This window comes from Coloeus monedula (assembly GCF_965178545.1).
Source record: "Coloeus monedula genome assembly, chromosome: 2".
NCBI lineage: Eukaryota > Metazoa > Chordata > Aves > Passeriformes > Corvidae > Coloeus > Coloeus monedula.
In genome coordinates, this window is record NC_138782.1 from 59,693,034 (window position 1) to 59,713,597 (window position 20,564).

Sequence of the window (20,564 nt, forward strand, 5' to 3'; positions counted from 1 at the left end):
AAATCCTCCATATTGTTACACATATATATATTATTATATCCCAGAAACCTAAATTCTCTAAACCCAGGGTTCCAACATTGGACAGCACAAACTGCTGAGTGCATGTGGCCAGCAAAGGGCAGTGCTGGAACCCATGGAGACCACGGGGGCAGCCTCTGTTCTGTGACACTTGGCACTCACTCAAGTTGTCCTCATTAAGCTCTGACTTCGTCTTTGCAAAGTCTCATGTCCCCAGCTCAGTGGGGTGGGGGTGAGTTCTGTCACTCTGCACATATGGTGCAGGGCAGGATGCAAGCACTTGCTCCTGTAGAGGTTGCATCTGTGCTGGGAGATTTAGCAAAAGTGACCCTTGTGGCCCTTCAGTGCATAAAGAGGGCCTGTAAGAAAGAAGGGGGGAAAATTTCTTAGCAGGGCATACAGGACAAGGGGTAATGGTTTTACACTAAGAAAGGGCCAGTTTAGACTAGATTTTTAGACTTTAATTTTTTACAGTGAGGTTGGCAAAACACTGAAACAGGTGTCCCAGAGAGGTGGCAGAAGCTCCATCCCTGGAAACACTCAAGGACAGGCTGGACAGGGCTCTAAGCAACTTGGTCTAGTTGAAGGTGTCCCTGCTCATTGCAGAGAAGTTGGACTATATGATCTTTTAAGGTCCCTCCCAAACCAAACTATTCTATAATTGCATGATCTTGTCCCCAGGTCCTGGGCATAAGAACCAGCAACATTCTGCCTCCCTTTTTCTGTGTCTAATTTTATCAGTGATTACCACTTCATTTAATGCACCTTTAAACAAATTTTTAGAAAACGTTTCCACCTGCTGCACAGATAGTTGAAAGAAATAACAGCATGACTGTCGCTGACACATGTCAAGAGATACTGAGGTTCTTACCAGCTTGTTTTTGCCAAAAAAGAAAAAGAAAAAAAAAAAGAAAAAAAAGAGAGACTACTAGGGTAGTCCTACTGTGTTTGCTTTTGGTACTGCCTCTTCATATGTAATGCTGTGCCGTATGGAGTGTCTATGTGAGTTACCATGTGTGACAAAAGACCCTCACAAGGCTGCTCTATAGTTTCCAAAACATGATATGAACAATCTGTTTACTCCAAAACTGCAGCCAAACCCCCAATGCCTGTTGCTAGCTCCAGGAAAACTTACTGGTTACAGAGATTGTGAGATTGCCTCCGCTACTTGCAAAAGCTCTCCGCTGACTTCTACTACAAATGAAACTTTTCTTTTAAGGCTGCAAAGAGAGGAAAAAAACCCACCCCTAACCTACTTGTAAAGCTACCTAGAAGAGTGCAACCAGTGTTTCCTGTTACAGCAAATTAACAACTATTGTTTTTACTTAAAAATAAATAAATAAAGTCATGAAGTAGTGTAGCATTACAAGTGGGTTAGGAGACACTGACTCGTTAATGTGTGAACCAAAGTTCAGAACACCCTACTTCGTGATCTCTGGTTGCCACAGTGCTGTGAGGAATAAATATGTTGGTCTAACTCTTTATTTTTGCTCATTTTCCATGTCTACCTCAGAATGCTACAGTGAAAGTGAACATGATGATCCAGAAATAACAGACACGCCACCTCCTCCCTACACAGTCCAGACACCACCTCCTCCTTCGGTAAGTGTTCCAGTAACTACCTTGTTTCTTGTTGCAAGCAGGTTGAAACAAACTCCCTAGAGGTGGTGGGCCTGTAGGAATAACCTAAAACCATGTCTTGAAATGTTCACCCTGTGTTCCTGTGTAACACCTGTGCCCTGACTGCCCATCCTGCGGCAGAGAACACAGTTATCACATCCTGCACCACAGGGAGCTTTGCACTGTAGAAGATCAACACCTTCTTATTTATCTTGCTGGAGAAAGGAAGGTGTTATTCTACCTCATGCGCAAACTGTGTCCTTACTGCTATAAGCTGTTTTTTTCATACTATTCTCGCTTTTTTAAAAATCAATCCTGAAATCTCTCTCTTTTTGTGACCCCGGTAGCATCATCCAACAGTATTTATTTATTTGAGTGAGCTGTTTTTAAGACTGCTGAATTTGAAGCTGCTTTTGTGGCAGTGAAGTGAAGGGAAAGAGGCCTCTTCACACAGTGATAAAATCTGGTTTTTTTCCTCTACTTCTGAAAAATAGACTATGAAAAAAGAAAAAAGGCATTCTTCCAAAATCTATGTAGCATATTGTCCCAGAATATTCCTTCCTGTCTCACTTAATTTCATAAATTAGAATAAGCAGTATGCACCCTCATGAATCTAATCAAATTGACTTGCCTAATTATTATCTGCTTCTTGCCCTATTAATCTTGTTTCTATGTCATTGTTTTTCCCACTGATCTCATTGCTCTTACATGTGCTTTAAATGGATTTTTAAATTTTTCTTTAATTATTTTAATTTTTCAGGTTTTTTTTTTTTAAGTAAAAAGAGAAAAGTTGTTGATTTCCTATGATAGGTAGTTTCACAAGTAGGTTTGGGGTGGGTTTTTTCCTCTCATTGCAGCCTTAAAAGAAAAGTAGTAGAAGTCAGGGAAAGTTGCTGCAAGTAGCGGAGGCAATCTCACAATCTCTGTAACCAGTAAGTTTTCCTGGAGCTAGCAACAGGCATTGGGGGTTTGGCTGCAGTTTTGGAGTAAACAGATTGTTCATATCATGTTTTGGAAACTATAGAGCAGCCTTGTGAGAGTCTTTTGTCACCACATTTTTAATTTTTAAAAATTTGTCCGTTAAAATGGAAAGTCAAATTTACTTAATTCTGTGTTTAGAAATGAGTGATCTGCTTTGGGCTGGTAATATAGATGAAATAAGGAATCCTGAGCTTAAGCCTTTCCCTTCACTAGCTGAAAGTTAACACTGAGAGGTGTGCAGTAATATATTTAGTACTAAATGTTCTCATTGCACCTCATGGAAGGGAAGTGTCTGCTGCCTCACTGTTGCAGTACAAGTTCCTCTGTGTCACGCTGAAATGACATCCACTAGCTGGGGTGGGCACCGCAGCAGCAAAGCAGCAGCAAATCTGAAATAAACAGATGAGCTAGAGAATCTTGTGCAATCACAGGCATTAGTATAACAGGAGACCTCACGTACAGGGTTGCCTGTCCGGCAATCTCTAACTCGCTCACATAAAGCTGGGAGTGCATGTCACACTGTCACCCACCTGCCCACCTCATTTTCAGCCAGATAAGTCAGTCTTCACTTCCTCTCCTGAAACATGTAATGTTTATCTCTAGAACAATCCGCCTGGCACTCGGGGGTGTGAGGCATTCACTGCTGGTGAACGTGATTCTTTATTGCCAGCATTATCTGGAAGTTAAATGTGGCTGAGTGGCTATAAATATCAGAGAAAAGAAGAATTTTGGCAATATGTCTCCGGCAGTTATTTTGGGCTGTTGGTCAGTTAATGAAGTGTCTTGGATTTTATGCCTAAGTGGCTTGCCTTTAGGAAGCTGTAGATGTCTTTTCTGTCTGCTCACCTCTGGGTGAATGCCTGCATTTTTCCAGATGATGAGTTTTAAACAGGTGCTGTTTTTTAGTTTTCTGTTTTTCTGGTTTTCTGCTGCTTGTTGGTCTGTTGCTGCAGAGGCGATCTCCGGTTGTCTCCTTCCCACATGCTCCTCTTGAGTGCTGGCCTCCATGTTTTGGCAGGGTACACCTGAGAGGCAGGCAGGCTGTGGTGCAGATGCTGAGGGGTCCTGCTTTATCAAGCTTTTCCTTAAAGGTTATCTTCCCTTCAGCCTTTACCTTTGTCAGATGATTTCCCTTATTCTTATCCCTTAAAATCCCATCCACTGTGGACAAAGGTTGGTGTCTCCTGAGCAAAGCTGTCATCTTTTCACCCCAGAACTGGCCACTGGAATGAGCTCCATTTGCTGTGGGTCTGCCCTGTGCTCAGCTTGCTTACATAGTGAGTAGGAACAGCTCTGTTTGACTTCAAGCCAGAGTCTTCTTTTAAATATTGTATTTAATACCTCTTCTGGACAAGTGCTGAAACAAGAAAAACACTGGGAAAGGACTGGGAAAGTGCAGCTTCTACTGAAAACTCAGTTCTAGGATTGGAGCCTGTGGCTGTCTCAGGGAACACTGGTTAAACACTGCTCGCTGCCTGTTTATTTGATGCAGAGTTCTTGAACCAAGCTGTGAAATCTCAAAAGTGTGGTGGATTTGGGCTCATATTCTGTGGGCGCAGCACTTGGCCTGCTTTGATTTTCTCAGATTGCTACTGGAAGTGACAGTCATCCTGACAACTCAGCCCAGTGTCAAGAATGTCACAGGCATTGACTGGAGTTAATTTCTTTTTATTATTTTAAGCAGAAAGGCCTCCAAACTTCTTGACATCAACTCCAAACCCAAAACTATTAGTATGGAAACTAATAGACACCCAGGTGCAGGCTCTGTTACATTTTAGAGCAGCAAATACTGCTGTATTTCTAGCAAAAAGTTTATATTTGCTGTTCTATTCTCTGCTGACTCAAACCTTTTTGGAATTTGCAGAAGAAACAAGTAGTGATCATGAGCTTTCCACATGTATGCATGGGTTTGGGTACTGTGGAAGAAAAAAACAAGTGAGGAACAAGTAAATTATAGCATCTGTAGGACAAAAGTTAAATTAACCACTTGCATTAATTTGCCCACACGTGAATGGATTCAAAGTTCAAAAATCAGCAGATACGCTGAGAAAATAGATTGCAGCAGTGGCCAAGAAAGCAGCTGAAGAGTTTCAGAGTCAAAATTTTTCTCTAAAAAATATAGAGACTCATTAATCTCCAGTGAAATTTTTATGATCTGCTTTTAAAAATATCCCCAAATGGAAGTTTATTATCATATGGATGATTGCAAAATTTCCAAAGGAGTCACTCAAGTAAGTTAGATAAACATTTGTCACGCCAAAGTAAAAACAAAACACAACACATATGCAGAGAAAAAGAAACACCTTCTGGCAGTTATATTTATTCTCACCCATATTTTTTAATTAGCACACAATGAAAATGAAAACAAAAACATATTCCACTCAGTGAGGCACAGTCTTCAAGTCTTCATTTCAATAACACTTCTTTTTTTGCATGGACAAATGCCAGAAAAATAGAGGTGAGATCTAATATCTTCCTTTCCTGGCTTTGAACAATTGAAATTAGGCCATCTACACCATGTAGGCAAGAGCTTTCACTGTTCGGTTCTTCTGCTTGACTTTACAAATGCTTCAACAATTTGTCTTTGTGATAGGAGATTTTAGATGAAATACTTCATATCACCTGTGTTCCCAAGGGCATTTTTTAGCACTCATAGTTTACTACAGCATCTCCTTGTCCTTTGCTTGAGGATGCAGATGTGAAGGTTTCTATTTTAGAAACAAAACCACACTTGAAACACAGTGTTGTACTTCTCGTAGAGGAATATAAATGTCTGGGTCCTGCCATATTTGGAACAGTCCTAGGGGAATTGTGAAAGGACTAGAGAACATGTCTTATGAGGAATGGCTGAGAGAGCTGGGTTTGTTCAGTCTTGAGAAGAGGAGGCTCAGGGGGAGCCTCATTGCTCTCTACAATTCCCTGAAAGGACGTCGTAACCGGGGGGGTCCAGTCTCCCCTGATGTGCCTGCAGTGAGAGAACTGAAGGAAATGGCCTTAAGCTGAGACAGGGGAGATTTGATATAAGACAAATTTTTTTCATCATTAGGGTGGGGGGCCAGGGATTGGAATAGGTTGCCCAGGGAGGTGGTGACATCACAATCCCTGGAAGTGTTCAAGACGTGTCTCCATCTGGTGCTGGATGATGTGGTTTAGGGATTTAGGGGTTGCAGTGTGAATGTTGGGTAGATGGTTGGACTGGATAATCGTGAAGGTCTCTTCCAACCTTGACAATTCTATGATTCTATGAATGGCTTTGAAAATTTACAGAAGTGAAGAAGCTGCTATAAACAAATAGTACCCACAGTCTGATATAAGTCCTCCTCATCTTCTGAGTTGACTACTCATTACATGATGCAGCTGTATTAGAAGCACAGGAAGACTTTGCTGTTTTTAATATAAGAAGGATGTAGTATACATTACAGAATACAACACTGACTTACGGAAGTTTATAAATCATAACAAAAAAATTGTTACTCTTGGTTTATTTGAATAAAGCTTATTTCTAGTTTACTGGGCTATAAATAGGTATTCCAGGCTAGTCTCTTTACTGTGTTTGCAGCTTTTCCAGGTTTCCCTAGCAACACCTTCTCAGTAATTTTCAATATTTTCAGTCTAGGTATCATCTGTTTTAATCCTTGCACAGATCTATTCTACATAAATATTAAGAACACAAACTTGCCAGAATTGTGGTCCATCAAGTCTGGTATTCTGATACTGGCATTGGCCAATAGGACATGATTTGCAGAAGGAGTAAATTTCTGCAGTAGCCAGAAATCTGGCTTTCACGTCATGGTGATCTCATCACAATTTCTGATAGTTTCTGCTAAACCTTCTTGCCCTGGTGAATGATTATCCGTTGAATGGACTAGGAAAGATAGTTCTTTACTGTACTATAGACCCCTTCTCTCTGTCTCTGGTTATTGCAATGGTGGAACTGTTGAGTGCTTCAAGACAACTACTTGTTCAATGGCTAATTTGGGTCTTTTCTTTGGGTCTTGATCTTGATTAGATCAATAAAGTGAAGACAAGTTAAAGAAAGAAAGAGAGTGTGAGACCTAGCATGGAAAGCTACATTCAACACAATAATTTTCCTTGGCCTTTGTTTCTAGGAGTTGACAGGTTTGTATCTCCTTTGCCTTTGGTTTCCTTGTGGCTTGGTTTCTGAAGTTACTGCTCTGTAGGAGATTGACTGCCATACCCCAGGCTTGTTTGGATAAATAAGTAACCAGATTACATCAATTTTTGGTCACTTAGCATTTCAACTGCATATCTATATATAATATAGAATCTAGAAACAGGAGTAACTTGTAAATAATTTTTCTTTTTTCTTCCTCCCCCTCCTCCCTTTCTCCTTTTGCTTCTGGAAAGAAGGATCAGCAGAAGTCATCATTCACCTCAATGCTGTCAAGTGAAGCATCTTGTTCTCTCTCCTCTCCTGAAAGCACTTTTAACTCCCAAGAATCATCGTCTTCCTTGACATCCAAAGTGGTTTTTTCTGAGAGGCAGTCCTGGCTTGACCTGGTTAACAGCTCTGCCACGGAAGAGGGTGATCAGCCTTTAACGTTCTGCGTGCAGATTCATTCTGATGAGCTGCCAGAAGTGGTCTGTGGAGATGCAGCAGAGAGACAGGAAGTCCGGCTTTCCGAACCCAATGGTGGCTCCCAAACCTCTTACTTAAGTGCAGATACACATTGTCTAGCTGTGCCAGATGCAACAGGACAGCGATCACTTGCCAAAGGTGAGCTAATGAGAGAGGAGATTTTTGCTGCAGTTGTACAATATGAGAGTTACGGGTTTCCTTAACTTCCTTTCACCTTCCTTCCTCTATATGTGTCACTGAAGAGTTTTCCAGTGGCACATCATTTATAACAAACATTTAATTTATTGCATGTTAAATATATAACCTAGTATCTGCTTGCTAGGTACCTTTACAAATTTTCTCAAATTGTATCTATATGTTAGATCATAACCTCTGTATATAAATCTAGCATAGACATAATTTTATTAACAGTCTTTATTTCAATGCAGATGTCTTTTATTAATTAGGATTGAATCAAAATGTTAACAAAGTGTGTCACAGAATGGACACCCTAACCAAAATGGAATATGTAGGACATGGTGAACATGGGGTTAGGTCAGTCCAATTTTACAAAAAAATGCAGCTGCCTTTACGTGAAGTACACACTCCCTATTTGCTTCATTAAGATTCTTTGCAATCAAGAGAAAACAACTGAAATCCTGAATGAGAAAGTCTATTAAGACTGGATTTTCTTTAAGCAAATAGGTATCTGCACAGTATCCTCCTACTGAAATGTACTTCTAATTAAAAAAGGTAGCATTGTTCCAGAATTTGGTCATTGTTACTAAGTCTCCTGTGTCACAAGGCAGTATCTCCTTCCTTTTGAGCAAAGCTACTTCTTTCTGAATTAAAAGCAGTTGAAGCCTAAGAGCTGTTCTTGGCATACAATTATTCTGCCTAGAGGGGTAATACATAAGGGAACAACAATGTTCCTGCACATCAGCTCTTCCCGTGATTCCAAATCCTTGTAAAGATTTGAAGTGAGTACTTCGTTGCTGAAAGAGAAGCGTTGTCTCAGCACAATGCAAAATAAAGGTGCATCTAAAAGCTTAGGCTGAAGGTAATGCAATGCTGGAAAGAAACTGCACTGGAGCTGTTGGGAACAGGGTATTTCTCTGTAGGTGAACTTGTCACTGAAAAATGATACTATAAGGCACATTAGTTACATTGTCAGTCCCCCTATTGTTTTACAAATATCAACACTTAGCAAGTTGGCACCCCTTTATGTTGTCACACCATTTTCTGATTTTACAAAAAAATAAAAAGGGCATTAATCAAAGTACAGTTTTTATCAAAAGTGAAAACTAACTCAGTGTTTTATGCTCACCTTCATTATCCATTTTCTTGGCTTCTCTGCTAGAACGTTCTGCAGCAAAGAAGATCGGAAAGAATTAAAATCCAGAGTGAGCATATGTGCTGTTTCTATGTACTGGAAAAGAGTGCTGTGCTTTGAGGGAGTTACTGTGAAATATAATTCCCCTGCTTCTGGCTTTGCAAGTTGTGAAAAGGCTGGGGCTGGCAGAAATGAAGTCCCTAATGAAAATGTCACAAAGACATATTAAATACATTGTTTTCTGTAATTTTAACTTCTGGGTTATATTTGACAAACTAATGTCTTTGGAAAACATTACTAGGGACATTCAAGTGGATTGTTGAAATGTAGGTCATAAATGGCATAGTGGCTTATAGATCCTGTTGACAAAGATTCAGTAGTTGCTCTTCAGAAATCTAAACTTTTGCTTAGAATACATTACTCTGGTATTGTCAGAAATCCTGCAATAATGCGTGGGTTAGTGCTTTCCATTGTAATGTAAGCGTGACAAATACTTTTATGGATGGTCATAAAATTAAATTAGCATGACACATTCATAATCTCTTATAGTTTGATGGTCTCAACCGCACTAACCAATAAAAATGGGATTACAATGTAAATCGAGGTACATTTTGGTATATTACTGCTGTGTGCAAGATGGTTTAATTTTGCTAGGATTATTCCTGGGGAAATTAATTCTTCTGTTGCTCACTGTGAAGTTGATGGGCAACCCTGACGGCAGAACACAGAACACCTCTATCCTAACCACAATGGTCATTGCTGACAGAATTCCAGAAACAGATCATTTCACCGAGACAGTCACAACAGAAACTGCACAACCTCACTAGTTATTGTCTGCATCATAACCCATTGTTTACTAAGTATAAAATGTACACCATACACAGGTTTGTCTTTCCTTTATCAGTCTGCATATTATGAGTTGGCTGTGGAGAGTGTTTCTGTGTGGGGCCCTCCCCTGCAATGGCCACTGAAAAAATTAAGGAAATAATTTGCAAGGAGATTAAACTACTTCAATTTGAGAATCAGGCAGGTAAAGTAGGATTAATGTAAAATTGCAATTCACTTCCAAATGAAAGTTATCAAAAAGGATGCAGTTATGGTTCTGTGTCTTATCCCCAAGAATTTCCTTCTCCAGCGAGTTATAAGGATGTGCACAAATACTGTGAGACGAATTCAAGTTGTTGGGTAAAATCTAGCTGCAAATTCTCCTGATTTACAATAACTGGTAAGAACACCCTTGTTATCTGATGCAAAACAAGAAGGCATACCTCAGTTCAGTTGGTATTATTTGCTTTACAGTGCTTCTGAATAGTGCATTTCTGACATATTTCAAAGTCATGATATTGCATCCAGGAGGAGAAAAGTCTGTCTTGTGTTGACTTTTGTCCTGAAAGCACATGTTCCCTGTGTGTTAAGATGGCTCTGCTGTCATCAGAACAGCTATATAGTCTTTGATGCCCCTCCCCACAGAACCTACAGGTGTGTCCATGCTCTCTCCTTCTCCTGGTAAGGACAGAAACACCCTGCCACACTGTTTTCTGACTATGTTCTGAGGAATTTTTGGTTGTAGCTAATAAGAGCCCTAGACCTGAGGTAAAAATTTTCTAGAACTGAAGAGCACTTTTGCTGCACAAAGTCTAGAAATGGAGACCAATGTGAGAAAAGTTGGTACCTAGAAGGAAGGAAGAGTAGCTGTGGTTTTGTGGGAAGAGATTACCAAGAAAAAGCACAAAAACTTTGAAGAAACCTTAGTGATGAATTAAACAATGAAAGAAACATTTTTCAGAAATAAATAGATGAACGTCCATAAGAAAAGCTACAGATTCAACTAAAAGACGATGGATTATTTTTCCAACAAATATTACTTAATGAACTCTGCTAAGCAACTGTGAGTATCTGGTGCAAGGAGCATATGGTATTTTTAACAATCTTTCCAACCACTCTTAGTGGTGTTGTGAACATTCTCAGCATTAATTCTCTGCACCAGTTACTGGGGAGATGTTACATACCAGAGAGTGATACACAGGTACAAAGAAGAGAAGTTTATCAGTTTTCTCTTTTGAAGAGAGACCAACATTATGCATTCATTTACTTTTTGGGAATATTTAAGACTTTGGTGATGCAGCTTGCTACATGTGCAGTGACAAAGGATTCTAAGCTGTCCGTGATGCAAAGAAACTGAAAGGTAAACAAAAAACAGCTGAGAATACAAACAGCTATCTGACTACGTGCGCTTTATCCAGAAGCTGGCCTCGCCCCCTCCAGGATGCCTGGACATGCTCTCCAGCCAAACTTCATCCTTTGTATTTCTTCTGGCAACCACTGGAACAAAAAGTATCTGATATCCAACTGTGACCCACCACCAGTATGATCAAAAAACATAACAGCAAAAGGAAGCCACAGGAAATGAAAGGTTATATAGAAAGAAAACAGGAATGTGCGTTTCTATTTATTTAGGGATCTACTAAAAACCAGTAAGATCCTTCTTTCTTGCATTTTCTGAGGGTTTCATGACCATGTGAAGTTACTGCATCTTGGCAAGGCGTTCTTATTTTACCACTTCTGGTTTATTTTGCCTTAGCTCACAGTAGCTGTGGAAGATCTGGTGCGTGCTGATATTATCAAACCTAGACAGCTTTTCAAATACCACTTGGATTTTATCTGGGTTGGTTTTGTGGGAAGGAGTTGGTTAAATAGGAGCTGGAGGCATTCAATTCCTTCTGTTCTCAGAACTGACATCCTCTTCCTCTCTGGAGTCTGTCTGTGCCAGTAATAGCCTGAACAGATCCTCTGGTGTGCTCTGGCCCCCTTGTTCCTTCTGCAAAAGTTATAGAAAATAGCTAGATCATGGCTGAGACTACCCAAGAAGTGTGCCTATGGTGAGAACAACTGTGTAGAGAAACAACTTGAATAATTATTTTGTTTCTCATCAAAAAAGCTTTAGAAATCACAGTGAAAACTGTGGTGCAATGGTTTTTCTGAACTCTCTGAAAAAGAGATGCTTATTTGTTTCCAGTTCAGTCAGTTAATTAAAGTTCTACTCCACACTGCTGAGTCCACTATACTGTCAGACAACAGCATCTAATTGTTGGTGGTAACACAGTTTTCCTATTATTTTCTTCCAATCTTTCCTACCTTAGTTCTGCATTTGCCAGTGAGGAGTTTGCCTGAGCTATGCTCACCTAATTGAAATTTTCCCTGTATTTTCTGTTCCACAGTTATGTGGGAAATGTGATTTCCCTGGGGTGACTTCATATTCCTGTTGAAAAGTCTACCACCACTATGGAGAAGGGCTAGGGGGTGGATAGGTAGGTAAGGACAGAAATAATTTATGACTTTTTTTCCTCTGCTCTTCCCAGCCTTGGGTTTATGTGTTCTCTCCCATTGGCATCAAAATTTTTAGCAGAATTAGAAACAGAGGTGCTGGCAAAGCTACAAGAAGCTCATAAGAGTAGCAAGAACAGGAGGAAGAAGCAGAGTTTTTTCCCTGGGATTAATACACAACTGGGAGTCTGTGAGATCTCATTTACAGAATGGCAGAAAAAATATTTACATTTCAGATAAATTTAGTCAGATCCTTTCTGTTGGAGGTGTTTTTCAATGCAAAATGCACTTTTTGCCAAAGATTTCCAATTTCTATATCTTTACCACTGGGAAATGATCAACTTTATTTTTCACAGCTGCTTTTTGAAAAGTTCTGGATAATTTCACTGGTCTAGGCTTAAAGAGCATTAAAGCTGAGATTTCAGACAAGCTCCTGTACTGATGCTCCAAGACGGGGAGTCTCAATACCTTAATGTCTCCAGCCTGTGGCAAGTTGGCTGACAGGAGAGTAGAAGCTGAAAACTGAGGAGGTGAAAAATAGGCATGTTGAAATTCTGGCGGGTTGTTCTTGTCTGTGTTATCTCCTGTTAGAGGGAAATTCCAGATAAATGGCATCAAGCCTCAGAATTGTGTTTTACTTCCCCTAAATCAGCATTTTTCAGTTGTGCCTGAAATACTATTACTACTTCAACCTAGAAGGTCTCTTTGTCTCGAATGTGAAACTATCTCAGTGCAGAACTTGCCTTTTCCTCATGTCAGTGGCTCTTTTCCACTTTGCTCACTGTGGAGTCTGACAAAGTTAAAAGAGATATACAACACTGCAAAATTTTTCTAGAAGTGCTCAGAAGCTTTAGCAGTCTGCGAGGCTTGGGAGTGAAGGGCATGGTGTAGAATCCCAGGAAGACAGGTCCTTCCAGTGGCATCCCTCAACAGAATTGCTTATAGTTAGTAGTGCTAAGGGAAGAAAAAAGTGCACCATGCACGTGTTCCCCTGATTGCATGTACCCCATCATAGATGCACACAATATGTAACATCCTTCCACTGTGGCCATTTCTTCCTTCCCACTAATCCTTCCGTAGGTCCCAGGAGAAAAATGAATGTGTTTTATCTTTAAAATAGGATGAGATAAAGAAATGCTGTAGTAGTATTTCAGTTTCCTAACTTGCGTGACTGAGACAGAAAGTGCTTAGCTTGAGGAGTGGCTGGTGGAAGAGATAACTTGCTGTAATTTATTCTGAAGTGACTTTAAATGAGCCTGATATGAGCTGTATGACCTGGCTGGAAAGAATCACTCCAGAGCAATGCTAGTGGGGTTCAACCTATCCATATTATTAAGATTTTTTTTGCCAGTGGAATATATCTATCCTTATAAAGCTTCAAGGTTAAAAAAAGCGCAAAGTAGGGATAGTACATTTTTTTTTTTTTGAGTCTGACACAGACAATCTATTTATTTTTACACCAGGGCCTGAGTTTATGTACTGTGTGCTTTTTGCACATATTTTTACTTTGTGATAGAAAGCAAATATTTTGTAACAATTTGGTAGTGTGGTCTAGACACCACAGGTTTCTTTCACAGGAAGAATCCAAATCACTGCAGCCTAAGAGTACAGAACTGGTGAATGCCTGTGCCTCTTCTAGAGACCTGCTCCTCTGCAGGTCAGTGTTCTGACTCCAGGTTCAAGCAGTACCAAGTTCTGCGAAAATGTGCCACGAATGTTTGAGAGACTGAGAAAACCTCCAGTCTGCTAAAGTCTTGAGTTACATTGCTTTATTTCTTTTATCCAATCTTAATTTTCTCTCAGGTGTTTCATGGGAAAAACAAGCAAGTAAATTACAGGTAGGGCTTTCCTAGTTTGCTTTCACGGCATTAAGAAATACTGAAAGGCCTCATGGTGTGAGTGAGGTTAAATATATTTTCTTATCACAGATAATTTTATTTGGCTTGTTAATTGAATGTTGATATAATGCCTCTGCTCTTCCTCCATTACCTCTCCCCTTTTCAGATTTACAGCATCAATCTAGTGCATTAAGTGGCAGCTTCAAGCCTGCAAAACGTGGGCTTTTTTGTTGTAGTGCTAGGTTTCGTTTAGCAAGCTGCAGCTTTCCCTAAGAGCTCAGCGGAGTTGCTCAGGGCAGGGCAGCCATTCCATCCTCCCGCAGTCCATTTCCGACGGCTCCGCACTTTTGCTCCGGTAGCTACCAGCCTTACAACACAGTGACGGCAAAGGAGATGAGAAGGATCTCTCCATGAGGGTTTCAGAGGACTTTTAATCTTACACCTTGTCCCATCTACCCCCAGAGGCAGAGAGACCGCCTGATCCAGGCGCAGGGGATTTTCTCAGGGGCTATGGGGCAGTACCTGGGCGGGGTTGGGGTACAGGAACCAATAGGGAGAACTGGAGGGAGCGGCCAGGGCTAAGGGCGAGGAAAAGCGGGTTGGGGGGGAGCAATATAGGATGGGAAAAGCCATGGGTAAACAGATCACCACACTTTTTCTTTCTGGACTTGGCTCAGCGATACTCAGGACACTGAAGGTAAAATTACAGATAAGTAACAGACAGTCTGGCCTCAGTTTGTAGTAGTTTATTGGCAGACATATCCTTTGTCAATAGCAACAGTATCTGCTTCTATGCAAATGCACAATATTAGGATACTCTTCTATTTTTTAACTGTAGTTGAAATTCATCAAAGATGGAGACAAAAGTGCTATGTAACTCATACCTGGCTCTACACAACCTGTAAGTTCCACACACCCTTGTTTTCCAAGTTTGCTGAAATTCCATTTAGTTGCTTTACTGCCACTTCCTTTATCCACCTGATATGAAGAATCTGGCACACTCCTTTCCCTTTGAAATTAATTGACTATGATTAATCTTTTGGAGGATGAGAATGGTGGAAGAATAAGAAATAGGAGAGGAGTTTCAGGTTGCAGTCTTGAAAGACTGCAGAAGCTGAGTACACTTTGCTGGGCAAGTGCATCATCTGGGAGCCTTTTCCTGGGCTTTTCTGACTTTGGCTCCATCTTTTTCTGTGCTGAGTGTTACTGTCCTCCTTACAGTTATTCACAAGTGCATGGAAGATACCAGAATATTTAGCATGGAAGAAGAGTGTTCAGTGAGGATGTTTTCTCGTGCTTGCTGCTTTGTAACCCTTTTAGGACACTGAGGAAGGTCATGAGCTAGCCTCAAAAGGTGTCTAGAGCAGGGGACCTTATGTCCCCTGTGGGTTGACTTTATCTAAAAGTTGCTGGACAGGATGGAAGCAACTCTTTTTCTTCTTATACACTCTTTCTTGGATAGCTGATAAAAGTCACTTTATCCCTCAAAGTGTTACTGTGCACAGTCCTGATGGGTGATGTTTAGAGTAGAGTTGAGCCAGTCCTGTGCAGAAGCTGGCTAATGAAACAAACAGCTGCTTCATCCCAAGAAAGCAGGCAGGAAACTAGTTATTACGAGCCCCATGGCATGAGCCAACAGTTTTCAGGAAATACTACTGCCGTGTATTATGCCTTACACTTCCATTCTTTTTCTGCTTCCTGCAGCTTATTAAATATACAACAGTTCTCCTTTTCCTCCCCCAGCAATGTACCAATGTTGGAAGTTATATTTAGTTTTTGTCAAGTTACAGTAGGCTTTTTATAATCACACAGTAGTGAAGAATAGGCCAGCAGCACAGTGAAGGCAAATATTTGCTGCGTATCATAAACCTTTCTTGTAACCTAAATATTTACAAAGAACAGAGATGTAGGAGGATGCTCTACTCTATAAAACATGGAAAAGATAAGAAGCAGCCTCCTAAGCATGCTGACATATTGCAGAAGTATTTTTGCTGCAGCATGAGTGAGCAAAAGGACTTGTTCCTTTTGTTCAGAATATATTTGCTGACTGCAGATGATTTAGAAAAGTAAATGCTTAACTTTTCTTTAAAAGAAAAAAGTGCCCAGCCAGTTCAGTGCTAACAGGGAGGACTGCAGTTGAGAAGAATCAACACCACTACCCCCAGTGATATAAACCCAAGTGTTATCCAAAGTGGTTCCTGAGGTATTCATTAGCACCCTGAAAGCAGTAATAGGTGTAAGATTTTCCTTTAGAGATCACTGATGCTGTGTGGACTGAAGGACAAGAAGCAAGTTGTGCAGTCTGTTGCTAAAAATGGCCTTCTGCTAAAATGCTCCTACATATGCCTGGCACATTTTTAGTTTCTGTCTGTTCATTTTTAAGTTGTTTTATTCTGAGAAATGCATTTTCATCTTATTTTATGCTATTCTCAGCTGTTTACTCGCTTTTCCTTTCATGTACTCTCTGTCTTGGAAGATGGTCCTGCAGAGCCATCAGAATAATTAAGGTGGAGATAATCAAGGCATTGTTGTGAGGCACTACAAGAAAATTCTCTGCTGCAATCTGTGAAACTCGGGGGCAAGACATTGGATGCCCCAAGGGTTCTTTCTTTAATCTGTTTTCTAGGGACCTTCTCTTTAGGCCCTGAAATACTTCTATGTTTCATTTAATTGCTCAATTTTTTAAACTCCGTTTTCAATAATTACCAAAACCTGGTGATCAATCAGCACACCAAATAGAATTTGCCTTTTGAGTTTCCCGGTAGAAACATAATTCACGGTGTGTAGCATGTAGGGAAGGGTGAATGGGCATAGATGCTATCAGAGTTGTTTCATCCAGAGTTACTGACAGCTATTCAAAGGCTGTGATATAGTCAGAGCATTAAAGCAGCACTTTGTTAGGGGAGATACAGGCTCACATCTGTTGGATTATTACCCGATTCTTAACAACATTTGAGTTTGGAAGTATGTCTTTCTCATAGGCTTTATCACCCTAGAAATTACCGTAACTGCCCTTAGTTTTAACTCTAATACCATTGCTTTTTGACCTGTTTGAGAGCCTTCCTGATGGCTGAACATAACATTTCTGTTATCTGCTGCCACATTCACCTTCTCATACCCAATTTATTCTTTTCTTTGCAGACCAGGAAAAATGTGATGATGATGACGAGATGGAGAGACTTTACAAGTCGTTGGAGCAAGCAAGCCTATCTCCCATTGGTGATCGTAGACTGTCAACTAAGAAGGAGCTCAGGAAGTCATTTATCAAGCGCAGCAAAAACCCCTCCATTAATGAGAAACTCCACAAAATTCGAATGCTGAACAGCACATTAAAGGTGAGTTTGCAGATCTTGCCAAGGAAAACCTTGACAGAAAGAAAGAATTTGGCTGAAAAAAGAAGCAGCATAGACTTCAGCCAAACTCTAATTATGTATTTACTGAAAGCCCCAGAGAATTTTGTTAAGTTTTCCAATTTTTTTTTCTGCTTCATTGTGAATACTGATCTGTGTTACGTTGTTCAATTTGAACTGGAAGCAGAGGCAATAGCTCAGGAGGGACTCTTCTTGCAGAAATTCCAGCCCATTTGGAAAATTTAATAAAGAAAACTTCTCTTAGTTAACTGGAAAACTTGCAAGCTCAGCTAAATGCACTAAACAGGGGAGCCTTAAAAAAGGAAGAGCAGACAAAGTACACTGATGATAAAGGACATGAAAATGACCCTGAGCCAAAAAAAGTTTTCCTTATGTGATTATTAGAGAATGTACAGGATGTGCCAAAGCTATTGTAAAGACCTGTAACTAAAATATTTTTAATAACAAAAGCATCCTGCTTTTATGTTGGAAATATATCACGAACTGGAGGAGTGCAGGGGTTCAGGAGCTGTTCCATGAAGGGACTGGTAAATCTGTCTGGAATATGGAGATTTATGGAGCTGTTTACTTGCCAGCATCAAGTGTTACGGGAATTCAAAGCCTGCTTCTGAATGGTACTGAGGGAAATAGAAAGCTTAACCAGAGCATTTATATTGTAAGGTGATGAAAGAATAAATGCAAACTTGAGGCTTCACTTGTTTCTTTTCGTATGCATTTGAAGCAGGAATTGAGTATCTTGTTTCAAATGCATGTTTCTGGCATCAAGCACTGTGAGCTGGAGAAATGCATGTAAAATGGTTGGACTTGATGATCTTAGAGGTTTTTTCCAACCTTAGCAATTCCATGACTCTAAAAACTTATCCTATCAGCACAATCATTGGTTTGATTATTAGTTGCAATGGGAGGCTTGGCTTTGGCACCTCAGCCTGTATTGAAATTTCTGAAAGGTACAATTGTAAAGGGAATTGGGGAGAGAGGCATTCTTCCTGACTCCATATGAGACCTGGTGAAGCCTCTCCTTAGTATCAAAGAGTTTTCAGTGATATGGCAGTGACTGTTGAGATATTCATTTGCATCAGCAATAAAGGGAGCCCACCACATAATAGAAAGTCAGTTTAAAGAGTATGTGTATTTTGTAAGATAGGAAGCTTCATACAGAAACATTCTGCAAGGTTTTCCCTGACAGGAGCCTCACTAATAAATCTAAGAACCAGTTAGTACAAAATGGAGTTGTATTTTGTGGGAGAGTCACTTTCATTAGTATGGAGCTGAATGGAAGCCTTAATGTCAGACATGAGCAAGGAGGACAACTGTGCATTGATTTAGCATGGGAGTATTATATGTTGTGATTAACTTAGGCTTGTCTAACACTTGTATTTAATATGGAAAAATAAGTTTTGGAGTGCTCATAACATATAAAATGTGTTGATCTCTTAGTTTTTGTTGGGGTTTTGTGTTTTTTTGTGGTTTTTGTTTGTTTGTTTGATGGGGTTTTTTTGTTTTTTTTTTTCCTTTCTTCAAACTAAGAAACTGGAGTATTGGCAAGACAAATATAGCACAGGCACTTTCTCATAGACAGAGAGTTCTGTACACAGCAGTGTTTAAGTTAGCCTGTCTGAAAGGCCTGCAGTGGGAAAGTGCCATATTCTTTATATCAGTGGAATTATGTGCTTTTAAAGTAAATTTTCTTAATGTATGAGATATAAGATAATTGGAAATGATCTACTGAAAATTTAAAAATCAGGAATTTTTTGCTTCTAATCCATATGTACTCTGCTTTAATTAAAACCCTATTAGTTTGAGAAGTGATTCATGCAAGTCTCAGTGCAATTTTAGACTTTTGACTCCACATATTTAACAACAGATTAATGTTGCTGCCAGAATATATCATTAGCAAAACATGCTTTGAATACTTTGGAAGAGAGGGAAGCTATGTGCAGATGCATCACAGTCTTAGTGAATGTGGGAAATAGTTTTGGTGCTACAGGAGAAATTCCATGACATGACTTCTTGCCACCAGGTTTGTCCAGTAGAAATACTTCTCTCCTTTCTACCTATCTCCTCTCTTCTTCTCTTAAGCTAACTGCACATATCCCTGCATCAATGCCAGAAGTCTTCCTAAAAGGGCTGGCACTGGGTCTTGAGGGTAGGACATGTGTAAACTACAGTTGAACAAGCTTTTGGGTTTAAAAAGCAGCTAAGGCATCACAGAGATTGGAGCAGTTGAAGGTTTATTAGAGTAGTAGTGGGATATGGATGTATAAACAGCTGATTGCTGCTATCAGAAGGTGAAATGAATGCATGGGAGTCCTTTCAAGGTGTTTCCAAGGCAGCCACCAGCACAGGGTGTCCTCGGGTATGATGAATGGGTAGCAGCAGGAGAAGATGGTTAGAGCTATTCCATCACTTTCACACACAGACTGGAGGGATGGAGCCTGGCAAAAGTTGTTAAGGCTTGTTATTGCAGCATGGTGCCTCCATTAAGAAGTTACACCTGCTAACTAGGGCTTCTTTATCCTGTGGTCCATTGCAGGGATAGGCAATATGGGCTGGAAAAGCAAAGTGGTTTGTTATGCCACAACATGTGAGGACATCAAAGAACATCAATATGTGAAAGGAGGATGTAATGAAGACAGAGCCAGGCTATTTTCAGAGGTGCACAGTGACAGGACCAGAAGTGATGGGTTCAAACTGAAGGTTTCCCCTGGATATCAAGAAACACTTTTTTACTGTGAGGGTGACCAAGCACAGGTTGTCCAGGGAAGGTGTTGAGTATCCTTGCAGATATTCAAAAGTCATCTCCACACAGCCCTAGGCAGTCTGCAGTAGGTGGCTCTGTTTGAGGAAGGGTTTTGGACCAAACTACTGCCAGAGGTCCCTTCCAAGCTCAGCCATTCTGTAGTTCTGTGACATACAGAGTCTCAGTGTCCTCGCATCTGTCACTGCTCACATCTTACAAGTGAACCAGGGTGCCTGCAATATATAGTCTGAGCTGCTCTTGCCTAGAAGTAGATACCATATTTATTAGTAGTAGCTGGTGGTAGACGGCAGCCATATGTGCTGTGGCCACTCTATTGCCAGTGCACAAATTATGTCCAAAATAGTGTGCAGTCCAGCTCCCAGAGAAAAGACATCTATAAAGTGGAATAAGTATTTTTTGAGAAAGTTAGAAATGCTGTGAATTACGGATATAAATGCTGTTGTGTCTGGTTTCATGCAAGTACTGTCTTGTTGAGAGACAGCATAACAATGTGTAATTTTCACATGAATCTTCTCTCATGAATATTTGTTATGAAGCCTGTAAAAAAAATCCAGATGAAACCATAACTGCCTTTAACTGGGAAGAATTTTTGCTGCAGACATAACTTTGACGACCTATGCTCTAAAAATGGGAACAAGCTGCAAGGAGGATGGGTAACTGTCCATCTCCTTGTGACATGAATCTAATGTTCCCAGAGTGTTTTTGTTAGGGAGAATTGTCTTGACAGTTTCTGTGGAAA

At 40.2% G+C, this 20,564-nt stretch overlaps 1 protein-coding gene across 1 annotated transcript in view; it reads left to right on the forward strand.

Annotated features, from left to right (window-relative positions):
* IPCEF1 (interaction protein for cytohesin exchange factors 1) overlaps window positions 1-20,564 on the forward strand; it is a gene marked incomplete at both ends in the record, with an annotated part of 41,469 nt that overhangs the window by 20,682 nt on the left and 223 nt on the right. The window contains 3 exons of the mRNA XM_082276745.1: window positions 1,532-1,620; window positions 6,988-7,357; window positions 16,835-17,028. Of these exons, the coding sequence (XP_082132871.1) occupies window positions 1,532-1,620; window positions 6,988-7,357; window positions 16,835-17,028 (653 nt within the window). The remainder of the gene's footprint in view (window positions 1-1,531; window positions 1,621-6,987; window positions 7,358-16,834; window positions 17,029-20,564) is intronic.